Genomic DNA, 27,979 nt, shown 5'->3' on the forward strand with positions numbered 1-27,979 from the left:
TAGTTGCTATATGGCTGAAATAATGCCGATGCGACGTAAATTTTAACTCACTCACACTCACTCACTTTTATACAACATGCAACAATTTACCCTTAAATATAAAAATAGATTTCAGTGATGTTCCATTGTTTTTATATTGTACATGGTATCTAGTTGATGGCATTATTTTCCAGAGCCTATTTTTTTACAAAGTCTTGAAAACAATTCTCACTTGTCTCGGTTATAGACCTGATAAATACTTACTTGGGTTGCTGTCAATATTCACAACATTTAGGGTACTGGCAACTTTACGTTGCATAAGACCTTCACATTTCGCGTACCGCTGTACTGAAATGCATGCACATTATGTAGCCTGCTCGGCGATACTACAACATAGATACGGCTACATATACAACGAAAATCATTATGAAATGTGTGATATTCAAACATCAAGGGCATCACTATCAGTACTGACGTCAACAAAGCGATCTGGAATGAATGATCAGCTGATCTCACCGCCTCGCTTCGGACCGCCTCCGTGGTCTTGTGGTAGAGCATCCGCCCAGAGAGCGGAAGGTCCGGGGTTTGATCACCGGCCGCGTCATACCAAAAGTAGTATAGGTAATGATGGTTCTGCCGCAACCCCACTGGAACCAGATTTATATACCTATACTGCTACTACGGATGGAATTTGTTATGTCGAAATGATGATGTGATTCAACGATCGTCATGAAGTTAAACTAAATTGTAATGAAAATATTCTCTATTATGTTTACTCAAACGTATACAATTATTTTTAACAAAGAGATATTCAACATTTTTACTAAGTTCTTCATTCATTTTACTAGGAGACCAGACTATCTACTCTTTTTCTAAATTGGAAAGAAACAATTGATGACCGTATTTGGTTGGTTTGACATCATCGATATAATATATACCCTGTGGTAATTCTCGCCATTTGATTGGCTCCATTATTATATACTTATGTAAGCATTCGTTTAAATGTGATCCAACGATAGTAAGCAATCTATTTTTAATCTCCAACCAGTTCTTTGGTTTTGGCACGGAATATTTGACGCGCTTGTTGTCTCCCCTGTTCTATGAACTTTTTTCTCGTCTTCGCTAATACCACTGGTCTTACGATAATTGGATCGAATCTCCTGCTTCATTACATTGTATTTGACAACACTAAACGAAACTCCTCCTCGGATATCTTACAATCAGCCATTGCTGTTGAAATATGGACCTCAATGCTGTTCAACTTTGCTTCGGCGAGTATCCCAATATTATCATGTTTTAAGGCTTTCTTTTGCAACCTACGAGAAATAAATTTTATAGCTATTCCGGCCAGTCCTGAGACTCCAGAGGCTATTTCCATGCCAAGTACGATAGACGCTGCACTTATAGTTGATTATAAAACAACACCGGCTACACCGCATCTTCCTGAGGCAAGTGAGTTAACTGACTATAAAAGTCCAGTTTCCACCCTTGCCGAACTAGGCTGGTATTATGGAGTTACATTTTGGCTGGACTAACGAGTCTATGCATAGTCCAATCAAAATCGCGCACCGAAATCGAAATCCGGTTCGTAAAGTGTCATGCAGATTTCGGTCGACTGCAGGATTTGCAAGGCATGTGCACCGCTAACTCGTTGTCAACAGATATTTTCTAAATCTTTTCGTGTTTTTAATCAAGGTGCTCACGTGATTTGATGCACTTCGCGATGTAAGACTCGTTTTATCACAATATAGATCTTGAATATCAATCAGATCGTCTTGACTGGGCGCCACCATTTTGTTTGAAGCAAATGCAAGTGATATGAGAGGTTGAATCTGATTGGTCAATAGGAGAGGCATAGAAAGGACATAACTCGTAATAGCCACTGGTGGCGCTACGATCGAGCCCAGGAATTCCAGCCTAGTTCGGCAAGGGTGGAAACTGGACTTTTAAAGTCAGTTAACTCTCTTGCCTTGGGAAGATGGCTACACCGAGTCCCATGCTAGCTGTTACAAGCGCAATGTCAACTCTGTCGAGAGCATTCACGGCTCTGTGATACTTTTTATACAATCCTAGTCTCAACTCGCTCTCCTACTCTATTCGATGTTTTATGTCGCTTTTTGATGTAATCGAAATCCATCAACAGTATCCATCTTTTCAGATGCTTCATCGAGCACCGGATATAAACCCATAGTGTATATTATTATATCATATAATAGTCTTTAATTGGTCTTGCTTCAATGTTTTGAGAGTATACATCAGCCTTATTAAATGTATATTATACGGCATAAATATCTTAGTAAGAGAAATGCTGTCACTTTTATTAACTTTGACCCCCTCAAGGGTTGCAATGGGTGATGCTCCAACATAAATGATACAACGTCGATGCTCGTGTTGCTTGAGCCATTTAACTGATAGACCTGGTAATATTTCGAAGGCATCTACCAGTACATCTCCTAACAAGACTTCAATAATAAGCGTAGAAGGATTATGTATTGCACTCAAGTTATCTTTAATATCATTGAATTCAGTAACCAAATTTAAACTAACATTTTGTACTGCCGGACGACTCATTAACCTGGGTTTTCTGGCAGGGGAGAGACTGACACATTTTATGGTTTTGAGGGGATATAAGCCGCGAGTACGATCCCACTATTTATTATCTTAGTTAATTGATGTCCCTTACCCATCATCCCATATGGTGGGGTAATGACGATATTCAATAGCCACTCGATTTTTTGCTTCGATCATAGTCCATTAATTATCATCGTTGCGAGTAAGATTGTATGAAGTGTTTTTATTGAGTCCACTAACGTCTACATCGCTTAAATCTCCTAGATTACCTGTGAATGCAACTTCTTTCCGCTTGTATACATTATCTTGTAAGTGTAAAGCGTATAACTTGCCATTGATACCGGGTTTACCGAATCCTTCTGTGTCTCCGAGATTGGAAAGCGCAATTGTATTACATTGTCTGAGTGTTCCAGGGCCTGATGAATCAACTATTATTTATAATATGGAGTGTTACACTCAAGTATCCTATATGTAAAGGTTGATGTTTTACATCTAATGCAAAAATTTTGGGGTCTGAAATAATACCCCGCTTTAATTTTTTATATTGTAATGATGAGAAAGATTCCGTTCTACTGCTATTATATTTTTCTTCTTTGACTGGAATAGCTCTAAGTTGAAGGACTTTCTAGTTGAATATTATCCGTCATACTTATATGATCAAGATGGATGCACAACTCTTTATAGGGAACTAAATCGGGTAATTTAGTTTCATGCCATGTTTCATTGGGATTTATTATTGTCAATATTCCTCCTCCAGAGTTTACAAGTCCAAGTGTATCTACTATGTATGGGGTAAGAAATAATTGCCTTTCTCCAGAGTTTAAAATCAGCATCCCATTCGACTCATTTTGTGTGAGACTAACTCCCTAAGGCTTAAAAAATGCTGACTGACCATAAGTTGTTCCTGGGAGTGTAACATACATATTAAATATACAAAGATACTATATCATAACTTAAATATGAAATCAACTTACATTACTAATCAGTCGATATTATTAAGTGCCTCTGATGCTATTTTTTTTGTTAAATTCCCTGATATCTTGGAAAAATACAGGGTCACGGCAACTAGCGATAAAATGGTGCACGATTGGTTCCACAATCGAATGCAATTTTGGCAGAACTAGTTAAATTTTGCCATATGGTGTGCCACAACAGGATGTGGTGTATCTCTTTATGCCCCAGGATTTGAACTAAATAAGTCTGTTTTATCATTTCATGTGTACTATCAGATTAGACGTATTCTTAAAGAAATTAGTGCTCCATTACCACAGGATCGGGCATGAAATTCCTCAAATAATCCGAACAAAAGGGCCGCATATGAACATATTTGTCAGGAATTTAATGTTTCTACGAGTAAAGATTGGCGTATTACTGGAAAAAGAACTTTTAAAGAAGAAAGCAATGATTTAGTTAAAAAAACTAATCAACCGTTCGATCCATTTAAGTTGTGACAGAAAAACAATCTTTTTGTAAGAATGCATAATCTTAATCATGGCTGGGAACTTTCTAGTGACGATTGGAGAGGAGATCTTATGAGTTTTAAGAGTGGTTCAGTTTATATTGTTACAAAAATTGTGCAACTAAAAGATACCGCAAACGCTTGGAATGAATTTCTTAATGATAAAACAGAAAATAATTTTACTAACCCAGGAGTTGTAAGAGTTAATGAATCAATAAGAACTTATGTATGGGCTATTCTCTGTGCACAATCACAAACACAAACGGGAATAATCGGTTCTGGGACGTCGCTCGATGCGCAAAAACAGTTTGTCACAAACGTAGAGGATGCTATTAATTCACCAGTGGACATACCATCTTCTATAAAGCGTTATCAAGATGTATTAGAGTACGCTCAATCCAAAGTAGACTATGTTTATGCGCCGGGACTATACATGTCTCCGAGTAATATGGAACTTAAGATCGGTCAAGTGATCGGTTATAATAACTGAATTGTTATTGCTACCAATCAACAAAACCCAGGTATAAATTCAGATATTAACACCGAATTAATAATGCAAACAAACACAGGCGAAACGGGAATAGTAAAGCCACAGACACCACAACCATCTACTAACGTACAACCACAAGTGCCACCGCATATTGCAGCTAAAAATCAACAACATATCCATGAAAAAACAGCGCTTATAGTAGGTGGAGTCGCGGCTGATTACTCATGATTGCGATAAATAGTCTTTAGCGGATACGTACAACAGCCCAGCAATTGCCATGATCAGTGCCCACAAGTTTTGACTAAGCTAAGTGGTGGTCTTATCTAATAAATTCAAGAGCCAGGAAACAATACTCCATATTATACCGGGAAGTGCAGACGCGGCTTTCCCAGTGAGCTTTCCCAGTGCTTCTCCTAATGCCTTTAAATGACTTTTTTATCCACTCTTTTACACCATTTTTATCACTAGGCGGTGTGGGTGGTCCGCTGACACCGGTTAACTCGAGTGTCAAAGTCGATATAATAAATCCCAGTGCGGTTAAAATACCGGCAATGGTTATCCCCTGTTCTCTGAACAATGTTTTAATTTTATCGGCCAGTGTAGTATCATCGTTGAGGACTCGAATTCGACTGATTTGTGAATGAAGTGCCTTTCTATTACCGATCTTTCGCCTGCTAAGTTACACAATCTTTCTGCAACGCGACGTCTACTTAATTCATCGCCTGCCTGTTCATGTTTTTTTTCTCATAAGCTATATGCTTATCAAGTTCGGATAGCTTGGCTATATTATTGATGAGTTCTCCCCGCATTATTTGTATTGCCTTGTCAAGACCTCGTTATTCCCTAATACTGAACTCTGAGGATGGTACCTGTAACGTGGAATTATCGTAGTAGGTATCCAAGATTTCTCCGAGTCCATCCGAGGCCAGCTTCGAGCTTTCATCTAAATTATATTTATCTATGGTACCGAGTTCAGGCCGCACAGTCTTAAGAACCTTAGTAGTCTTCGCAGAAAGTTTTTCTCGGGAGTAGTCTACAAAACCTAATTTATTACGAACAGTGTTGATGCCGTGTTTACTGGCTATAGTAGACAAGGCTAGGGGCTTATGAGTAAGAGAATTCATAAGATCAATATCCGGAGAGCCACGCAGTCACAATATTCCTTTACTATCTATCGTAAACTTTGAATAGTCACGACGTATTTGGCTTTCTTTTAAGGCATCGTAATAATCATTTACGGTTGATTGTAAAAGTTCATCGTTAAGATTCATAAAGCTGGTTTCATCAGTACCCTCTTCGATTGTACTAGTATCAGTTAAGTTATCTAGATTAAAATCATACATTGTTATATTAAACATAAAGTTACATAATTTCAATATAACAATGTCTTTGCAATACGGACGCAAGTTAAGCCCACAATTTAGACTTCGGGATCCATTAGGGGTCAAAGCAATTCGTCAGTCTGTAACTATAACTAATAACCCGAGTACCATTGATCAGAATCAAACACTTCTGGTTTGCTTTCCTAATCTCAGTACACAATGTGTTAGTTCCCGGGAACTGCACGACTATCATTTACAATTAGTTTGAATTCTACCGACGATAGCAGAGAGCTCGTTCAAAACATAGGTCATGCGATTGTTAAGAAAATACAGGATTAACATTAGCGGTAATGAAGTTTTGAGTATTGACGACAGCAATGTATATTTCTGTTACATGGATCTCTGGAGAACAGCTAAAGAACGGGAAAACTTACAGTACCAAGGTATTTGTAATCAGAACACATTGAGTGAGTGAGTGAGTTATGATTTTACATCGCATCGGCAATATTGCAGCGATATCGCGATGAGAACAAGTTTATTATTATAAAAATACCTGTCGACAAAGGACAGTAAGGTAATTATCACAGTGTAGACATAAAACTTACCTGAGCAATATTAAAACAAAGAAGTTTTCAGTGTATTAGTTATTAGAAAGTAAAACCAGGCTATAGACGACTGGTAACCAAAGCTAGACCACCTAACTGGGGATCATGGGGACTTACAGTACTTTTGCTTCCTGCATGATTCCCAGCAGGATTTATGTCATCACTTTGGTCATGTAGTTGTATGAAATATTAACCAATATTAAAAAATCAAAACACAATCAAGGAATTAAAACACTAGTTGATATTAATTACTTCAATATAGATGGAATTATGTGCCACAGTCAGGGGGACAATAATTTTAGACTACTTTAACCCCCTGAGTGGCACCGCCTTCATACATTTCAGTTGACAAGAATATCCAACTATTTTAAAACAATTCAAAATTTATCAAATAATAGTATTTCTTTTAAAAATCTGAGTATTAAATGAGCACTGGTATTATAAAAAAGATCCTTTAAAGACGTTGAATGATAATAGTTGTCCCTTATGAGAGAAAAATCAACACAGTCAAGCAAAACATGCTTGACTGTGATTCTCTCATCACAAGGGACACAAAATGGAGGATCCTCACCTTTTAAAAGATACTCGTGTTTACATCGACTGTGTCCAATACGACATCGTTGCAAAACAACTTCGTCATGTCTCGAATGGCAACCCAAGTAGGTATACCCTATTGTTGGTTTTATAGCATAAAGTTTGTTTATACCTACTTGGGTGTTCCACTTCTTTTGCATTAGATCTTTGATGTAGCATCTAATTATTGGCTTGTAATCACTGTAAGGTAAAAGAAGTGGTGTGACTGATTTGTTGAGTGCTGCCTTTGCAGCAGTATCAGCCATAGTGTTACCAGCAATTCCAACATGACTGGGCAGCCAGCAAAATACGATGTCGTATTGGGCAGTGGCGAGGGTATTATTCAATTCTAAAATATTAAGAATCAGCGGATGATCTGAAGAACAATTATGTATTGCCTGAAGGCATGACAAGGAATCAGAAAAGATGATGAACTGTTGAGATGATTGGTTTTGAATGTAATCCAATGCTATAAAAATAGCATTGGCCTCAGCTGTAAAAATAGAACTATTCCCCGGAATTCTTGAAGACACCCTTTTAGATCCAATGACAGTGGCACTTGAAACTTTGCCACCATCCTTGGAGCCATCGGTAAAAATAGAGCGATAGGTATCATATTGTGACCGCAATTGGGCATACTCTTGTTGATAGACCAACTGGTTTGTGTCAGCTTTTTTTAGGGCAGTTAGTGTTAGGTCTACCTCCGGTTTGACTAGTTGCCAAGGAGGTGTAGACAGTAACCGGTATGGTGAGATAGTAGAAAGATCAATATTAGCTGCGATAATATGTGGCTTAATTCTGAACCATAGAGGAGGAACAAGTTTTGGTTTTGATTGAAATAGATGTTCATATATAGGATTAAACACACAATCATATGCTGGATTCGACGGATTTGAGTATAATTTAGTCACATATTTCAATGAAAGTTTAATGTGACGTTGTTTGAGAGATGGCTCATCAGCCTCAACATATAAGCTGTCAACTGGTGATGTTCTAAAGGCACCAAGACAGAGCCTCAGGCCTTGATGATGTACTGAATCTAATAATTTTAAGTTGCTGTTACAAGCTCCTCCATAAATGATGGAGCCATAATCGAGTTTGGAACGGATGAGAGAACGATATAAATGAAGGACAGTTGTCTGATCCCCTCCCAATTTTGAATGAGAAACGACTTTCAACAAGTCAATTGCCTTCAGACATTTTGTCTTCAGATATTTTATATGTGGTAAAAATGTAAGATGATTATCAAAAATAATACCAAAGAACTTGGCTTCCTTAACAACTTTAATAGGAAAAGCAGCCAAAAATAGTTCAGAGTCCTTATGCGGTTTATATTTGTGGCAAAAATGGATACAGTTTGTTTTGACTTTAGAGAACTTAAACCCATTCTCTAGTGACCATTTCTGAATTTTATTGAGGCATAATTGTAGCTGTCTCTCAATAGTGTGCATATTTTTACCACGACAAGATATATTAAAATCATCTACAAAAAGTGAACCATCTACTGCATCACTTAAAACCTTTGAAAGACTATTGATTTTAATACTAAATAGAGTAACTGACAAAATACTTCCTTGTGGGACACACTGCTCCTGATTATAATGGTCAGACAGGGTTGAACCCACTCGGACTTGAAATTGCCTGCCGTCTAAAAACTGTTTTATAAAATGTGGTAAGCGGCCTCTCAGACCAAACTTGTGTAAATCTTTTAAAATGCCATGCTTCCAGGTAGTGTCGTAAGCTTTTTCAAGATAAAAAAATATTGACACTGCATGTTGTTTGTTGACAATAGCATTTTTCACAAAAGATTCCAATCGTACTAAATGATCAATAGTACTTCGATTTTTTCGAAAACCACATAGGATATTCGTTAGTAGACTATTGGTTTCTAAGAACCAAACTAATCTATTATTTACCATTCGCTCCATGGTTTTACAGACACAACTGGTTAAAGAGATTGGACGGTAATTTGAGGGATCTGTATGATCCCGACCAGGCTTTGGGATAGGGACTACAATCGCATTATGCCACGAAGGAGGAAAATTCCCTGACGTCCATATTTGGTCAAATATATCTAAAAGTGTTTCTAGACATGATTTAGGCAAATGTTTCAGGAGCTGATAATGAATATTGTCAGCACCAGCCGCTGTATCATGAGCTTGCCATGCAGGAAGCAGATGCACCGTAAGTCCCCATGGTCCCTTGTGTGGTGGCCTAACTTTGGTTGCTGGTGATCTCTAGCCAACTCTTATAATGTATTGTATTGATTAGTCCAAATTTTATAGTTACTTACTAGTTTTATATTTATAGCTGTGTTATTCTAGTTATTTTACTGTCCTTTGCCGACAGATTTTATAGTTTATAGTTATGTATTATTACTGTACAACTTGATTTAGTCACGATATGGCTGAAATATTGCCAATGTGACTATAAATCTTAACTCACTCACTCACTCACTCATGAGCTTGCCCAAGGACAGTATGTAGCTCATGTAAGGAAAACACTTCATTATAGTCTTCCCCATTATCAGAATGAAAATTAACATTTTTCTTTTCCTGTTGTTTTTGATGTTTTACAAATTCAGGGACATAATTAGCCGATGACGAATGTGTTGCCAATGTTTCACCAAGTTTATTGGCAATGTCTGATTTATCAGTTAATAACTGATCACCTTCCTTAAGATGGTGAACAGTAGACTTTGATCCTTTGCCTTAATTTTTTGTATCATGTTCGATACTTTGGATATAGCAGTACGGGAATTTATTTTGGAGACGTAGTTCCTCCAAGATTGACGCTTATTTTGTTTATAAGCCCGCCTGGCTTTTGCATTTGTAATTTTTACTTGATCTAAATTATGAACTGTGGGATGTCGGCGGAAGTACTTTTCCGCTTTCTTCCTACACTTCCGTGCCTGTTTACATTCGTAGGTAAACCACGGTTTGCGAATATGAGGATTTGCAGAGGACTTAGGAATTGTTTGATCAGCCATGTCATTGAGCTGATCTGAAAACAATTGAATCGGATCTCCAACATTTTGAAAATGATGAGGGATTAATTTTGCAGTTCACAATGTTTCATACAATGACCAATTGGCCTTTGTAAAATTCCACCTGGATGTGGAGGTTTCAGGATTCGGGTTCACAGATTTAAGAATGGTGGGAAAGTGATCGCTTCCCGGACATCATCATGGACTGACCATTCAAACTTGTTAAATAGATTTGAATCTGTGAGAGACAGATCAAGTGCTGAGTATGTTCCAGTGGCAGGATGTAAATAGGTGTTCGAATCATCATTACAGATACACAAATTATTATCAGAAATGAATTCCTCAAGTATTTTCCCTTTATTGTTTGTGGTAACACTTCCCCACAGGGGGTTGTGTCCATTCAGATCACCCACGATGATACATGGCTTGGGGAGCTGATCATATAGATTTTGAAGATCAGATTGTCGAAGCAAAGTAGATGGAGGAATATACAAGGAACACAGAGTAAAGACAATGTTCAAAGTTAAACGAACAGCAACAGCTTGAAGATTTGAATTGAGAGCAACAGGGCTGTGATTCACGCCCTGTCGAACCAAGATAGACGACCCTCCAGTTGCTTTGTCACTTGGGGGGGAATATGAATGGTGACAGTTATACTGCCTAATATCAAATTTATCAGTACTTTTAAGATATGTCTCCTGTAGACATAAAGCAGATGGTTTGAGATCCTGTATCAATAATTGAATGTCATTAAAATTATTCCTAAGTCCTCTACAATTCCATTGGAGTATAGTAGTTGAATGACTCATGGTGGTTCAATAGGCGATCTCTCACGTGAACGTGAGGGTTGAGAACTCCCATCAGTATGCTGTGAGGATGGAGTTACTTCCATATCCAGAGCACTATAAGAGTTGTGGATAGGAACCTCTGAAAGATCGAGATTCCTGGGTGATTTGTTTCTTTGTGACTTTTTCCTTTCATTTTTTTCCGCTGGACAGATTCAGTTGCAGGTCGGTCAAGTACTAAGTCAGGAGGAGTCTGACTCCCTGCCTGAGATGTAGGTGGTGCTAATGTATGAGCATTAGATTTGTCAAGCTCGATATCAGGTGTAGTTGCCACGGGTCGTCGATCAGATTTGACCCAAGTCAATTCCGTCTGACACGAGACAGATGAAGATTGAACTGGCTTAGAGATAGCAGCAGAGTAGTTAAGTGTTGATTGAGGTGGTGACTGAGACTTAAAGAGTTGTCTAGCCTCTCCAAAGGTGATGTTTTTTTCACATTTTATTTTCAGTATTTTTTATTCATTTTGCCACACAGGGCAGAGTTTAGAGGATGCCATATGTTTTCCATCACAGTTTGCACATTTGAGTGTTTGCTGGCAATCAGTACTGTCATGGTTGTCACCACAACGTTGGCAAACAATGGAGCGAGTACATGACTTAGAGCCATGGCCAAAATGTTGACACTTAAAGCATTGGAGTGGATTGGGGACATACACCTCCACTCCGATGTTGACGTAACCAGCTTTGATCGACTGAGGTAATGAAGATCTACAAAATGTGAATAGGTAGGTGTTAGTCTTTTCAATAGTTGAATCGTCCTTCTTTCTTGTGAAACGTTTCACAGAAGACACTCCTTGAGTTTCTAATTCATCTGCTATTACTTGTTCTGACATGTCGGACAAGGAACGTGTCTTGTCATGAACAATGCCTCTGCAGGAGTTGAGTGTTCAGTGTTCAGTAACAACAACCTCAACATTGGCAAATGTACTTACTGATAATAGATTGAGGGATTGTTGTTTTCTTATACATTCAACAACAAGGGAACCAGAACAAAATTGGGTCACATTTTTAACATCACCACAATAGCCATGGATTGCCTTAGAAATGGCAAAGGGATTAAGTTTGATAGGTTGATGATCTTTAGCTTCGATCACGAGGAATCGAGCCCAGGAATCAAAATTTGCAACAGCCTCATCAGATGAGCTTGATTCGAAATGTCTACGCTTTGAACCAGAATGATTGTGAGCCATGGTGAAAGAAAAGTGTTTCAGCAAACCTGCTCCCCACCCACCATGGAGTATCAACAAGGACAGTGTTGTAGCGCATCTGATTGCCAGCATGAAAACACCAGGGATACAGGGATGTTATACTCCAGCAAATATGACTTGAATAGCTATATTTATCTACCAGATGTAGTGCCAGGCAGGTTCAGTCCATGACAAGAAACTGGAGACATACAGAATACAGAGGTCAACATCACCAGATTGGCCCATGAGCCACCGCCTTCTGGCGTAAGACTCTAGGCAATTTATTCAATCCAAATTGGAGAATTCACACAAGTAATGTACGTCCAAGACCAAAATATACATTAAAATACAACACAGGTGTGCATACACAATATTACACACAGGGCCTGGCATGACCAGCCGATTGATAAGACCGGGCCCATCTCACCACCCGTCTAGGCGAAGTAAGGGTCGAAGTAGTGTGTTGGGCAAAGGAACACAGTTCCAGGAACCAGTGCCCTCAACTACCAGACTCCTGTCCTCCGCCGACACAGGGATGCAACCCATGGCAAACGGGCTGCCCACTTTGGTCGCCTCTTACGACCAGCAATGGGGTGCTGTGGAAATATTCTACCCCGGTTCCACACAGGGGAAGAGCTATTAGCGCTACCCAGCACTCACCACGAGGAGGTTGCTCTTCACGAGTGCCAGAACACATTGACACTGCGTGTAGGTGCTGATAGTGGTGATAATACCTTCGTAGGAGATAAGGCTGTTGCTGATGCATTTGTTAACCAATTCTATATTCCGCTAGACTTTGAATTTCTTGATAGTCACATGCCCTTTTATCAAGCATCCCTAGGCGATAGGTTAGAATACGAACTCACTTTTAATGTGTGAGTGAGTGAGTTAAGATTTACAGTCACATCGGCAGTATTTCAGCCATATCGTGACTACAACAATTTAAACATACATACGAAATATGTGTAAGTTTTCTAAAATACCTGTCAGCAAAGGACAGTAAAATAACTAGAGTATCACAGACATATTTAAAACTAGTATGGGACGATAAAACGATATTACGATACATAACAAAACATGATAAAAACGAGCTAGAGATCGCCAGCATTCAAAGGTAGGCCACCATACTAGGGACCGTGGGGACTGACAATACTTCTGCTTCCTTCACGGCTCCCAAGCAGGATTTACACCATGCATTCAGCCGCTGGCGATTATAGTCAATTGTAGCTATCAATTAAAACTAACAAATATTCTACGATTGAAAATGGGGTAGAAATGATGCTTGACCGTGATTCTCTCATCACAAGGGATACAAAATGGAGGATCCTCACCTTTCAATAAATATTCGTGTGTATATCTGCTATGGCCAATATGACATCGTCGCATAATGACCTCATCAAATCTGGACTGACAACCCAAGTAGGTGTAACCAATTGCAATATTTGGTTTAACTGCATGTAATTTATTAATACCTACTTGGGTGTCCCACTTCTTTTGCATTAGATCTTTGATGTACGATCTAATCAAGGGTTTAATATCACTGTAGAGGATTAAAAGTGGTGTCACAGATTTGTTGAGTGCTGCTTTTGCAGCAGCATCAGCAATTGTGTTACCAACGATTCAAACATGGCTGGGTAACCAACAGAAAGCAATGTCGTACTGGCCAGTAGCGAGATCATTATGTAATTCGACAATTTCGAGTAAAAGTGGATGTGTACTGGACACGAAAGAGAGTCTGAAAATAATATGAACTGCTTATGCTTAGATTGAGTGTTAAAATATTTAAGAGCTGTTAAGATGGCATGTGATTCTGCCGTGAAAATTGAACTATCATGTGACAACCTGAACGATATTGTTCTTGATCCAATGATAGTAGCGCTCGCAACTGTGTCACCATCCTTGGATCCATCTGTAACTATTGATTTGTATGTATCATATTTATTTCTCAGTTGAAGGTATTCTTGTTGATAAATTAGTGGATTAGTTAGTGATTTCTTGAGTTTTGTTAATGTCAGGTCTACCTCTCGCATTGTCAATTGCCAAGGAGGTGAAGACAGAAGTAAGGAGAAATATTTTCAATGTTTATATTCACCTCAGAAATTGCAGTTCTCAACCTTATATCCAAAAAGGGGGAATAAGAGAAGATTTCTTTTGGTAAAATTCCTCATATAGGGGATGAAAAACGCAATCATATGCAGGATTTGACTGATTTGAAGATAATTTGGTGATGAACTGTAAAGATAATTTCAGACGTCGGAGTTTAAGTGATGCTTCGTTTGGCCTCTACATATAAGCTGTTATTGGGAGAAGTTCTGAAGGATCCAAGGCAAAGCCGTAGTCCTTGGTGATGTATAGAATCAAGTATTTTTAGATTGCTTTTGCATGCTCCCCCATAAATGATGGAGCCGTAATCCAGTTTTGAACGGATGAGAGATCTATATAGTTGGAGGAGGGTCTTCTGATCACCTCCCCACTTTGAATTTGAAACGACTTTTAACAAGTCAAGTGCCTTCAGGCATTTAGTTTTAAGGTATTTGATATGGGGTTTAAATGTCAAATGGCTATAAAAGTAAGTCCCAGGAATTTGGCTTCCTTTACAATTTTGATAGGTGTGCCATCCAAATATAACACAGGGTCTTGATGTAGCCTATATTTGCGACAAAAATGTATACAATTAGTCTTGGCTTTAGAAAATTTAAAGCCATTTTCCAGTGACAATTTTTGAATTTTATTAAGACATAACTGTAATTACCTTTCAATTAAATGCATATTTTTACCACGACAAGATATGTTAAAATCATCCACGAAAAGTGATCCATCTACAGAATCACTTAAAACCTTAGACAGGCTATTTATCTTAATACTAAGAGTGTAACAGACAAGATACTGCCTTGTGGGACACCCTGGTCCTGATGATAATGATCAGACAGGGTTGAGCCCAAACAGACTTGAAATTGTCTGTCAGTTAAAAATTTGGATATAAATTGAGGTAAACAGCCTCTCAATCCAAAAGCATGTAAATCCTTTGAAATCCCGTGTTTCCATGTAGTGTCGTAAGCTTTTTCTAGATCGAAAAATATAGACACCGCATGCTGGTTATTAATGATTGAATTTTTTCACAAATGACTCGAATCTAACTAAATGATCAACAGTACTCCGGTTTTTGAACCACATTGAATATTTGTGATTAAATTATTGGATTCCAAGTACCATGTTAATCTATTGTTGACGATGCGTTCCATGGTTTTGCAAACGCAGCTAGTCAATGAAATGGGTCGGTATGATCACGTCCATGTTTTGGTATGGGAACAACGATGGCATCGGGCCATGATGAGGGAAATGTACCAGGGGTCCAAATGTCATCGAATATATTCAACAAGGTTCCTAAACAAGGTTCTGGTAATTTTTTCAGGAGCTGATAATGTATATTATCAGCTCCTGAAGCAGTATCGTGAGCTTGCCAAAGGGCAGTATGGAGCTCATGAAGAGAAAATACTTCAGTATAATCTTCCCCATTATCTGAATTAAAATTAATAGAAATTCTTTTCCTGCTGTTTTTGGTATTTCTGGAATTGAGGAACATAGTTAGATGAGGAAGAATATTTAGCTAAAGTTTCACCAAGTTTATTAGCAATATCAGATTTATCAGTTAACAGATCATTCCCATTTTGAAGATGGTGGATACCAGATTTAGATCCCTTACCTTTGATTTTTTTAATCATGTTCCTTACCTTCGATATCAGCGTACGTGAATTTAGTTTCCAAACGTAAGCTTGCCAAGACATGCGTTTATTTTGTTTAAACGTACGTCGTGCCTTGGCATTTATGATTTTGAATTTATTTAAATTATGAACCATAGGATGACAACGGAAATAATTCTCAGCCTTCTTCCGTGCCTTCCGAGCTTGTTTGCAAGTATAATTAAACCATGGTTTACGGATGTGTGGATTTGCAGAGGACTTTGGAATACATTCATCAGATATATTATGCAGTGCATCAGAGAAACATTTGATAGGGTCAGGAACATCAAGAAACAATTCAGGTTTAAGTTGGTTTGCACAAAGAGTTTCATACAAAGGCCAGTTAGCCTTTTGGAAATTCCATTTTGATGATAGAGGAACGTCAGATGGGGTCACAGTCTTTAGAATGGTAGGGAAATGGTCACTTCCACGGAGGTCGTTGTGGACTGACCACTCAAACTCATCAAGCAAATCTGAATCTGAAATTGTCAAATCAATGGACGAGTATGTCCCAGTACCAGGATGAAGATATGTTTGGGAATTATCGTTGAAAATACATAAATCATTATTTGACATAAAATCTTCCAGCATCTTTCCTTTAGTGTTGGTATGCGTACAGCCCCATAAGGGATTATGTCCATTTAAATCACCCAGTATGACGCAGGGCTTTGGGAGTTGGTCATAAAGGGCTTGGAGATCAGTTTGCTGAAGAGAATATGATGGAGGAATATCAAGAGAGCACAAGGTGAAGACAATATATCCTAAGGGACCAAATTGGATCGGTTGCGCGACGTTGGCCTCCTGTGAGCTACATGGGGCTGGTACAAAATATCTTAGCTAACTCTATCCGGAAGTTTTTGTTCTTTGCCTCTCCTCGGTTCTGAAGATTCGGAAGTCACAGATTTCATTTTAATCGCACCGGATGGTTTCTTCCCGATTAATCTTGTTACTTCATTATTCAGGGCTGATACAACAGCTGATAATCGTGTCACCCATTCGGTTGATCTTAATCGTTCCGATTTCATTACGATCCCATACTGATATCCAAACAAACGTTCCGCTAATGTCCGGTTAAATCTTTCAAAGATAGCTTGACTACGGTGGGCCGCTTTTTCACCACGCCTGATTTCGACTCGCGACCAGGATCTACTTGAAATAACTTGGGCCATTTTAGTGGTCCGCGTTTATATATGCGGCTCAGTGCATTAGCTACTTCTGTTGAATCTTTCGAGGTTAATGGCTCAGCCTCTCTGTATCGACTAGCCACATCTACTACGGTTAAAGGGTATTTATACGTTTTGCGTCTTACCTTATCATGGGGAAGAAACAAGAGGTCAGCCTGATGAACTTCATTCGTTGTAAAAATATCAAACTTCTTCCTCGGTATATAACGGGATGCAGGTAAGTATATTTGGCACATCACTTGTTTCTTTAACCACTGCTTGGCCACATCTTTAGATACCTTAGCCGCAGTGGCTAATTTTTGTATTGCTCCTATACCTTTCCAATATCCTCGTGGGCTATAGTAAATTTTATTCATTTTTAATTAATATTGATGTTTCTTTTAATACGAATCATGACGATCGTTGAATCGCATCATCATTGTGACATAAAAAAATCCATCTGTAGTGGTGGTATAGGTATATAAATCTGGCTCCAGTGGGGTTGCGGCAGAACCATCATTACCTATACTACTCCAAAAGCGGTTAAAAGATGGTACTTGTTGTTGCCCTGTCTGGCGCTCGGCATAAAGGGTCCTAAAACAAGGACTGGTCGGCTCGGAGTCAGTATACTGTGTCTGAGTGGGGTATTCATGTTACACTGCGGCATGGTATCTCAGTGAGCTAGCACTATAAATCACACACACACACACACACACACACACACGTGCATGCACGTCGCTATATAAGTGCAATAATCTTGGACGCGACGTTAAACCCAATTTCACCTCACCACACCTCGAACGGCTATCAATTGCAAGAAGTTAACTATACAATGTTAGCAGTCGTGGTCATCCCTGATGTATAATTAAATCACGGAACATGTATGTCCGGACATGAAAATGCATAGATCATTGTATAGGCAAAAAGATATACTGTCCATACACCAACGTGACCGTTGAAGGCTTTACTGGTTAACTGTCTTTAGGTGTGATAGTAACTTGTACCGCTCGAATTGCGAATGCCACATGCGCCATCAGTTTAAGGTTGGCCCGTTCGGTTCAGTGCACCTAGCGAGTTATTGAAGGGAAGATACATCGAAAAATATCGCCATTTCATTGCGTGATAAAGATCAATGATTGAAATTGAATGCAGCAGAATGGATTGATCTTGAGTACATGTATTCACTCGACCTTCATCTCAAAGAAATTATCAAATATGTGCAACAATGTTTATTGACGTTTGACATTACTTCCGGTGACCTACTTTTTATGAAATGCCGCGTACACTGACTGCAGTACGCAGGATTTTCAGAAGATGACTATCGTTGATTCAGGGATCGTTTATACATAGCCGTATCATGTACGTAATCAGATACAAGCTGACGATTATTTGTTTTTTATTGTAACCAAGTCCGAAATGGAGATAAATACCGTTGTCACCGTTATGCGTGATTTTGCGTCACGAACAAAACTTTTTTTTAATTTGACAATTTATTTTGAGTCAAATAAATCATGGTAATGCATCTATTTATAATTCTCTGATTCTTGCTTTGATACTCTTCCCAAGCATATTGTCTGAAAATTTAACCATTGTGTACAACTAATAAGAGAAAAGGCTACACAAGGTAGCTAGTGTAAAATCTGAATTTTACTTTACCAGCACTGAGTTCGTTTTCACACGTAATTTATTTCGGTTGATTTCACCAAGACAATTTCCATGAGTGTCAAAGACTCTATGTCATTTGTTTCTGAAACGTATGCAGAGATGTATGTAGATCCTTTCGCAGCTGAGTTTAAATACACCTGATGTTATTGGCATGCGTGAAACGTGATTTTGTAAAAACAATGTGGCGGCAAGTTCACTTCGGCGTTCCTGTTTGCGTATTTTCAAAAACATTCTAAACGATTCTATCGATATCGGCGGCATTTCAGAATGATCATTTGTAATTTGACAGAAACCCGTGAACTCCTGGTATTTCCGATATTTAGATTTCAAAACATACACGTAATTAAAGTCGTAAATGGCAATTTAGTAACATGTCAAAACATTGTCTAAAATATCAACGGATGATGTCACAGAACAGAAACAAATAACCACAGCATTGAAAACCGTGAAATGTTGCAGCCATGAGATAGTGGATGTCATGTACAAAAACCACAGGATATGGGTTTTCAGGTTCTATCAGTTTATTCCATGGTATTGGAAGAAGACACCCTGTAATAATATTAAATAAACAATATACATAAAATCAAATCACACGTGGTGAACATTTCATGATGAACTAAGAACATACATGTACTATCGATAATAATATACAGGTATAACACAATAATACATTACACAAGTGACTATATGATCACATGTTTACATGTGATGAACAAAATATCTGTTGAAATGAAGACTTTATTAATAACAAGGCGTAATAATGAAACAGACTATAGGGTCTGCACAAAGAAACCTACCCTGAGGGTGATACGGGTGTGTGTCTACGCACCCAGTGGCCGGACAGCAAACTCGTACAGGAATCCTATATAAAGGATTTTACATTGATCAAATGTACTTCTTGACAACTAGATAAAATATAAAGGGCTGATTATACTTACTGATACATATATACATAATTGTGACCACCACTATGAACTTCTACAATATTACCAACAATACAGGATTGATGATATATATCAAACTTACATCATACAGTAAACAGTTACAAAACAATCATCATTAACCAGCATATTGTAAACCATACGCACATTCAAACAGGTTAAAAGGTAGATTGATTGATCATGAACATATTTATACCTATTTAATGCAATGATTTATATCAGACTTTAATTTACAATTTACATAACAACTAAAATGAATAATAACTATCCTTTGAGTTGTACAATATCAAGCTGATGTGCAGTCCTCATGCAGTGATTGTGTAACTCGTTTGTAACATGGCGGATGACATGTATATTTGAAACAGGACCAATCAAGTGAGAAGCTAGGCCTTGGCTATTGTTAAGACATTAAAAACAATGACATGAAAATAGATCGCCCCAACTACCCTTATACCGAAAATGTGACCAGCCCTGTGACACAGAACTGTGCAGTATCCATAAAAGCAAGAGACAGCCGGACTGACAACTAATTGCAACTTGTATATATAAAAACCAATCGTCGTGCCGGATCACTAAAACCTGAAACAAGATTAAAACAATTAATTATACATTTATGTACACGATATAATATCACTACATTAATCCCTGTTACAGTATTTGCATGCGTGTTTAATTTTCGAGTTTATTTGACTTCAATGTGAGAGGAAGATAATTTGTGGATGTCAACTTCTTTATTGTGAGGAACACAACGTTTCGGAGTTTACTCCGTAAATCCATAAATTCTCTTCCGTATGTGTGTCACTTCTAATGCCTTTCAAAAACTTGATTAAATGTGAGAGTTAAAGAGAAGGGACATATATGTCCCTGGTGCATTCAGGGGGGTTAAGTTACCCCTGAAATGTAAAATATCCGCATCTGACATAATTATCCCGGGGATTTTAATTTCCGAGGGAACGACAAACCGTCATTCCGTAGTTTCGGGTTGGTTATTTTTTTCTTACCCACAATCAAATTTACTACAAACGTCTCTCGATCCCACCCCTATCCACCTTCGAAATTTCTAGCGGCTGTAACCCAAACAAATGTAGCCCTACGCAACAGTACACAAGCCATTCATCACCACTCGCCCCTTTCCGTAACCTGCATGAATGTTACGTGCGAAAATACGACAAAGCAATCCGAATGCACGTATGATTTCAAGTTCTTTGACAAAGAATCCTTCAAAAATCATTTTTGATTTTACTTATGTCTTGCATCTAAAAATATACCCTTGATACAGTTAAATGTGTTCAATCATACTGTATAATTTCGCATGTCCAGATGTGCATTAAATTGCATCTGAAATATATGTTATATATAGGGAAATATATGTAAACCACTAATACGCAACGAGCTTACGGAACCCGGTCCCCAAAATGGCCACGAGAGGGGCACGAGTCGCTATTCGGCTTGTCCCGGAATAGCACGAGTTGGTCACGAATGCACACAAGCGACCTTTTCACAACACATCGCATTGTGTAAAATGGCTCGCCTGTACCATTCGAATTTAGTATAAGTCACTTAGATATATAGAAAAACAACAAAGAAACGTGTTGCTGAATTTTTAAATTAATTTTAACAAATGAAAGTAAACAACAATTAATAAAATCGGCGAGTGCGAGTATATCAGTTGAACTGGGTCACGTGTGTTGACGTAACGTTGCAGCTGTTCTGTAAGCCAGTTAGCCAATATTGCAGTTATGTATTCGGAATACGAATCCATTTTTATGCGACTCATTCAATATCAGCATCACCATATCAATGGATGATAGACCGAAAGAACGAACGAATGAAAAGTAGTACTAGCGACCAATGAAAAATCCAGCCATTCATAGAAACACTTTAATTCCCAAGAACATTACAGGACTTTTCATACCCTCTATCCGACTTCCCTTATTGGTAAGAATACTCAGTCACACTATGATCGTTGATAAACGTTCATGGATATTATTTGTTAAAAAGTAACTAAACGATTGTGGACTATAGATAACTCATTAACATGTTCCACATCATGGCTTACGTTACAAATTGAGAACAAATTAAAGGACCAGTAACTGACCAACTAACGCGGTTCTATTGCGCTGTGCCTATAAACATTTAAAGAAAATATACTCTACAAAAAAAGGAAAGAAACGCAAAAGTGATTATGGACGTATATTTTAATTATCATATCATTTAAATGAACAGATGGTAAACCATTGTTCACAATTTACATACATTATTCTCATTTGCCCAGGGTCCATATGGCACACATGGAACAGTAGATTTTCAAGGTAAAGGTCACCTGTGCTCAACATCTTGTCGCGCGTCACGCCGAAGATCCGGGTTCAATTCCCGACATGGGTACAATGTGTGAAGCCCATATCTGGTGTCCCCCGCCATGATATTGCTGGAATATTGCTAAAAGCGGCGTAAAACCATACCCACTCACTCAACATCTTGTATGGCCTCCATTAGAGTCCTAAACTGACTGTCATCATCGTCCCATGGAATCCATCAGATCCCCAATTGTGGACTTGGGAAAGTTTATCCAAACTGCCTGCAGTGCTGGTGCCAACTGTCGGAGGTGCTGTGGTTGTTGCTGATATGTTCGCGGTCGTTGATCCACTGCAAAACGATTGGGTTTTAACCTGGAGACCTTGACGGCCATGGCAGGTCCTTGGATTTTGTGATTCCTAAAAAAGGCTGTTGTCAGTCTTACCATGTGAGGTCGGGCGTTGTCTTTTAGGAAATGGCATTCGCTTATTGCATAATGGGAAGGACGTATGGCAGAAGAATCTCAATCGTGCTGTTAAATTCTCTTGAACTTGCGCAACGTCTGTTCTACCAGTGTAGGAGATGGCTGTCCACGTTATCACACTACTACCACCAAATTTGTCACCTTCCTGTAGCCGTTTCGGGCATAAAGTCCCCCGCGACGACTGCACGACGACGTCTCCCATCCGCACGGCGATGCATAAAACGTGACTCGTCACTTAACCAAACTTGTCTCCATTGCAGTTGTGGCCATACTCTGTGATAATGACACCTTTGACGTCGCAGCCTATGTTGCAGGTCCGTCGAAATGACTACTCGAACTTGTCGTCTGGCGCGAATACCTTAAAACGGCGCGTAAACGGTTCCTCACTGTCTCGGCTGATATGCTATGCATACCTGGCATTGCCCTAGGTTTACAGAAGTCCGTAAGTAAGTCGCGTAAGTAACGTACCGTTATGAATCCGTCTAAAATCTAGTAGATCTAGTAGTGATACGTGGTCGACCAGATCTGGAATGGTAACGTATTGTCCCGTGTTGTATGTTTATTTGTTTGTTTGTTGTTTAACGCCGAGCTCGTCAATATTCCAGCTATCTGACGGCGGTTTGTAAATAATCAAATCTGGACCAGACAATCCAGTGATTGACATCACGCGCATTGATCCACGCAATAGAGATACGATGACCGTGTTGTCTTATAACTGTTCCACAGTCAAGTAATGGTGCTTGGTGCTACGTGGAAAAGCATGGCCGAAGATGATTCGCCTGTTTGGAGTAGGCTGATGGCGTTGTTGCATTGGGCTTCCGTTAGTCGTGGCATGTTTCCGCTGTTCACTTGCTGTTAGATTGTGATGGCATGAATATAGAAATCCAATGTTTCAATAGCCCAACAAAAAATTCATGTCACGTTGGAGAGTCAGGCATCAGGCTGCTACGTGCTTGTGTTTTGTCCAATCTTTTCACGCTATTCCAACCCATGAAGAAATTCATTTTTGGTATTAAATTTGTATGGATAACGGCAATACTCTGTCAGATATTTACGTTTTAATTTCTTTCGGACTAGATGTTTAAAATAAAGTATATTATATCCATCTGGATATATAAATATATTACCCCATTTTAACATTTAAAACTTATAATCATAATTTGTCAACTGACTCTGCTTGTTGGCACAATATTCTTAAAGTGGAACGATTATGTAAACCAAGCTGTTCTATTTGATACGTGTTTGATTATCTGTGTAGATGTGAACTTATTTTACATTCCTAAAGCAATTCATGAATGACCAAAATTACCGAGATTAATAATTGTTATCATCTAATAAAACAAAAGACAAAAAGCTACTCAAAATTTATAAAATTGAATGTTCAAACATGTTGCTGTTGTAAAGTTGTTGTAAAGCACCACAGATGGTATTTTTTCCAGAGAAATAAACTCTTCCGTTGCATTGACAGATAGCCAGACAAATATGTTTATTTAAGTTTTGTCCTGTGTGTATACATATTGAATAAGACGTCATAAAATACACGGTATCAAAGACACAAAAAAACATTCCATATGGAGTTACGAGATAGTTACAAATGATAGTAAGAAACGTTCATCTTTAAAAAGACAGTGACTCATCATAACAGAGATTATGTTACAATCAACTATAACAGTATACATAGCTTAATTGAATAGGTCAGTTCGTATTTTCTTCATATACAGGACACAACATTCAGAATAACACGCCTTTCATCTTTGATACAGTTACATGTTTCTTGTTTAACGCCGCACCAGTGATTGATATTGTGAGCAGATTCGGGGTACAATGACACGCTATCGATCAAGTTGACAAGTCTGTCCACCCGAGCTGTTCAGTCGTTTGTTACGACCTAGTCTAACTATGAATCCCGACGAGCGCATCACATATATGTTCTCATAACAACCAGTTTCTAATCTAAGGAGCTACTGAATCTGAATTTTGTAAAAAATCCTTCGGCAGCACAGTGACAATGACATCAATGCTTGTTGAAACCAAGTAATTAACCCATCGTTACTTGTCAAAACAGAGATACTGACGTGACACCAAAAGGGGCAGCAACAGATCGGCCACGGCCTTATGGACCTTTTTATGTATTGGAATCATGTATGATCTAGCTGCTAATATTGCCTTTGTAATGTAAAAACAATGGAGAGTGCATGTCTTTATCGATGTGATTCATACGATCATATATGTACCGGCTATGTTGACAGATCTGTGAATTAATGTATCTTCAGAGCGGATTTTACCACGCTCAATCAGAAACATTCACTTTTACGATTTATTTATTTATGTTTCAACTCTTCGGTTAAATATAGCTCTTGTAGCATGGCATGTTGCATTTCCTAGGACATTGATGTTGTCCAACACAATGAGTGCCCATGTCAGGATATAAACTATCGGGCAAAAGAAACGCCACCAATTAAATAATGGTCGTCAGTTTTCAACAAATTTGCCAAACAGCACGAAAACAGTTTGGAACACAAATCTGGAATGCAACTTACCTATTCCCTGTGAACATGTGCACGTGCTTAACGTGATTTGCGAGAAAAGTGCATTTAATCACTAAAAAATGCAAAATGTGCACAATGTTACTCGTATGAAATTCTGGTATAAAACATTAGCAGGATTGAACTCATAAAACTCACATGAAACCGTTTAAAACAATGAGCATGTCTCGACTAACCGCACAACAGAGGGAGAGAGCCATCGGTATGTTGCAAATGGGAGCGACGCTTTAAGTGCACCATCGTCTTGTCTTGCACCAGACTTGTCACGCGTCACATGCAAACTAGCAGTACTGCAGACATGCCGAGGTGTGGAAGACCCAAGGTCATGACCCCACAGGAGGACCGGGTGCTTCACCTAAGGTCCAGGACCCGGTTCAATCAAACTTTAATGATGCATTAACGTGTCATTAAACCTCCATTAACTAATGGTGCATTAAGATTTTAATGTATCATTAGGGTTTAATGTAGCCATTAGTTAAATGGGACTTTGATACAACCGGGTCCAGATTCCTAACCGTGGCGGCATCATTCGCAAACAGCCTTGGACACCCAGTCAGCAGAAGAACCGTTAACATTTCTACACCGATGTCACAGACTGAGATGGGCCAGGACTGTACAGCAGTGGCAGCAGAGAAATTGGCGAAGAGTGCTCTTCACCGACGAGAGTAGGTGCTAGCTCATCAAGCCTGATGGGCGGATTCGAATCTACAGACGACGTCGTGAACTGACGGCACGTTGTTGCGTCCAAGAAGTGGAGCCTTATGGAGGTGGTAGTGTCTTAGTCTGGGGTGGCATCTGCAGGGACCAGAAGACAGATATGGCTACCATCGACGGAAATCTCACTGCACGTCGTTACATTGATGAGGTTTTGCTGCCTGTGGCACTGCCTTTCCTGCAACGACAACCACGGACGCTGTTTCATCAGGACAACGCAACCCCTCACACAGCTCGAGTCACTTGCGACTTTTTGAACGTCAACAACGTGACCGTTCTACACTGGCCAGCCAGATCACCGGACCTGTCGCCCAAAGAGCACCTCTGGGACCAACTTGGACGCAGGATTCGGAAATGTCAACAGCCGCCATTGACGAGGGATGCCTTGCAGGAAGAATAGCGTAGGATCCCTAATCAGGAAATCAGGAGACTCGTGTACACAGTTGGAGGGGGTCACATCTGATACTGTGTAGCACGGGACTGTAAGAGTGATCGAAGTCAATTCTGTTGGTGTGATCGAATACTGGACAATGCACCCAGCATTATAAACGTGTCTGCAGAACTTTTAGCACATGTTTTTTTATCTTGTCATTTTCAAATTTCTTTTTGGAAAATTGTTTTTTTTATAATAAAACATTAACTGTTACTAAATTATGCGTCTGTTTTGTTTAAGACCAGAACATTGTTTGGTGGCGTTTTTTTTGCCTGTTAGTTTATTTCTCATATGACAGAGTTGACATGGATTTCAACTTCAAGCACAGGTATGATGCTTGGAAATGCCTCGCCTTTTACGACTGGGCCTCCCTCATGAATGATGGACTAAAGTTGTATATTAAGTTTTACAGCTAATGACTGGTTGGGGCGATAGGGGGACTAACGTGTTTAACATTATGTCACACAGCGCCGAACATGTGTGTGTGTGTGTGTGTGTGTGTGTGTGTGTGTGTGTGTTTGTGTGTGTGTGTGTGCGTGCGTGTGTGTGACCGCTTGTTCTAGTCATGAGTGAGTGAGTATTGTTTTACGCCGCTTTTAGCAATATTCCAGCAATATCACGGCGGGGGACACCAGAAATGGGCTTAACACAATGTACCCATGTCGGGAATCGAACCCGGTTCTTCGGCGTGACGAGCGAACGCTTTAACCACTAGGCTACCCGACCGCCCTGTTCTAGTCATGATTAATGCCGGTTTTCATGTGCTAGCCCACTAAGATACCCCAGTCTAAGATGGCTACCCAATTCAGACACATTATACTGACTCCAAGCCGAGCAGTCCTTGTTTTTGTCCCTAAATGCCATTTGTTACGTCATAAGCTATGACGCAGTCAGGGGATTGCACCACCACTTCTTACCAAAATTAATAGTGATGTGAGCTTGTGTAGAGTCGGGTGCAAGCATGGATGTGTGTGGTATAATGCACGTATAGATGTAATATTTTGTATTGCAGACTATCATTGACCCTCAGCTGTCGGATGAAGCTTGTTAATTTTCCACTCGATTCGCAAAATTGCCCAATGCTGATACAAAGTTGTAAGTATGTTAATGGTTTCTTAAAGGGGAAGTGTACACGCAAAAATCACTTTCTTTCTTTTTCTAAACAAAACGCAATTTTAGAATTAATTAGTATCTGTGTTTGAAAATATACACTCATTTTTTTCACAGTGAAAGTAGGAAGCTCACAATAGTGTGAAAATGATATGCCGTTATGAGGCCTTCGTTTTTCGAGCTAAACAGGCCTGAGTTATCCCCCTTAGATTATGACGTAATTGGTGCCAATTCAACTGGGTCCCTGTCTATTCTCAACGCAAAAGATATCAAGTACCAGTTTGCGGTAAAACAACATGGCCTACGACACACTCCGGCGCAGTGGAGACTCAGCATAACACTATGCTGGCTGACATCTGAGACACTAGAATCACACACATGTACCTACACCACGTGAAGCGGCTCTAACAAAGCATGATGACGTCATAATGTTTATCAATTGGCACCAATGACGTCATATTGCAAGGGGCATAAGCCATGGTGTTTTTGTTGTGGAAATAGAACACTTGGTAAATGTGAAAAATATAAATCGTTTTAATGCGAAAAATATGTTAATTAATTGTGATATTTTTATATTTTTGTCTATGACACTTCTAGGTTAACACTTTTAATGTGGAAAAAGTACAAGAAAAATAGGTTCATTTCCGTGTGAACTTGCCCTTTAAGTGAATAAGGTACAGGACAGGTGACTCATGTTTCACCATTATGTTGGACATTATTTGAACTCAATGTATATGTACAAGTTTCGTCTTGTTGCTGTTCAAATTATCAAATTATAATATGTGTTATTTGTGAAACAATGCGATTTGGAGCTCATGAGGCCATGGTGATGTGCCAGGCCGTGCCTCTTACAGTTCTGCCAAAGCATATGG

At 39.0% G+C, this 27,979-nt stretch overlaps 1 protein-coding gene across 3 annotated transcripts in view; it reads left to right on the forward strand.

The window, feature by feature from the left end:
* LOC124151850 (glycine receptor subunit alpha-2-like) overlaps positions 1–27,979 on the forward strand; it is a 323,326-nt gene that overhangs the window by 195,042 nt on the left and 100,305 nt on the right. For all 3 annotated transcript variants that reach the window (XM_046524516.2, XM_046524514.2, XM_048387298.1), the window contains one exon: positions 27,010–27,092. In XM_046524516.2, coding sequence (XP_046380472.1) covers positions 27,010–27,092 — 83 coding nt within the window. The remainder of the gene's footprint in view (positions 1–27,009; positions 27,093–27,979) is intronic.

Source organism: Haliotis rufescens, unplaced genomic scaffold (genome assembly GCF_023055435.1).
Source record: "Haliotis rufescens isolate VD_foot unplaced genomic scaffold, xgHalRufe1.0.p SCAF_7, whole genome shotgun sequence".
Taxonomy (NCBI): Eukaryota; Metazoa; Mollusca; class Gastropoda; order Lepetellida; family Haliotidae; genus Haliotis; species Haliotis rufescens.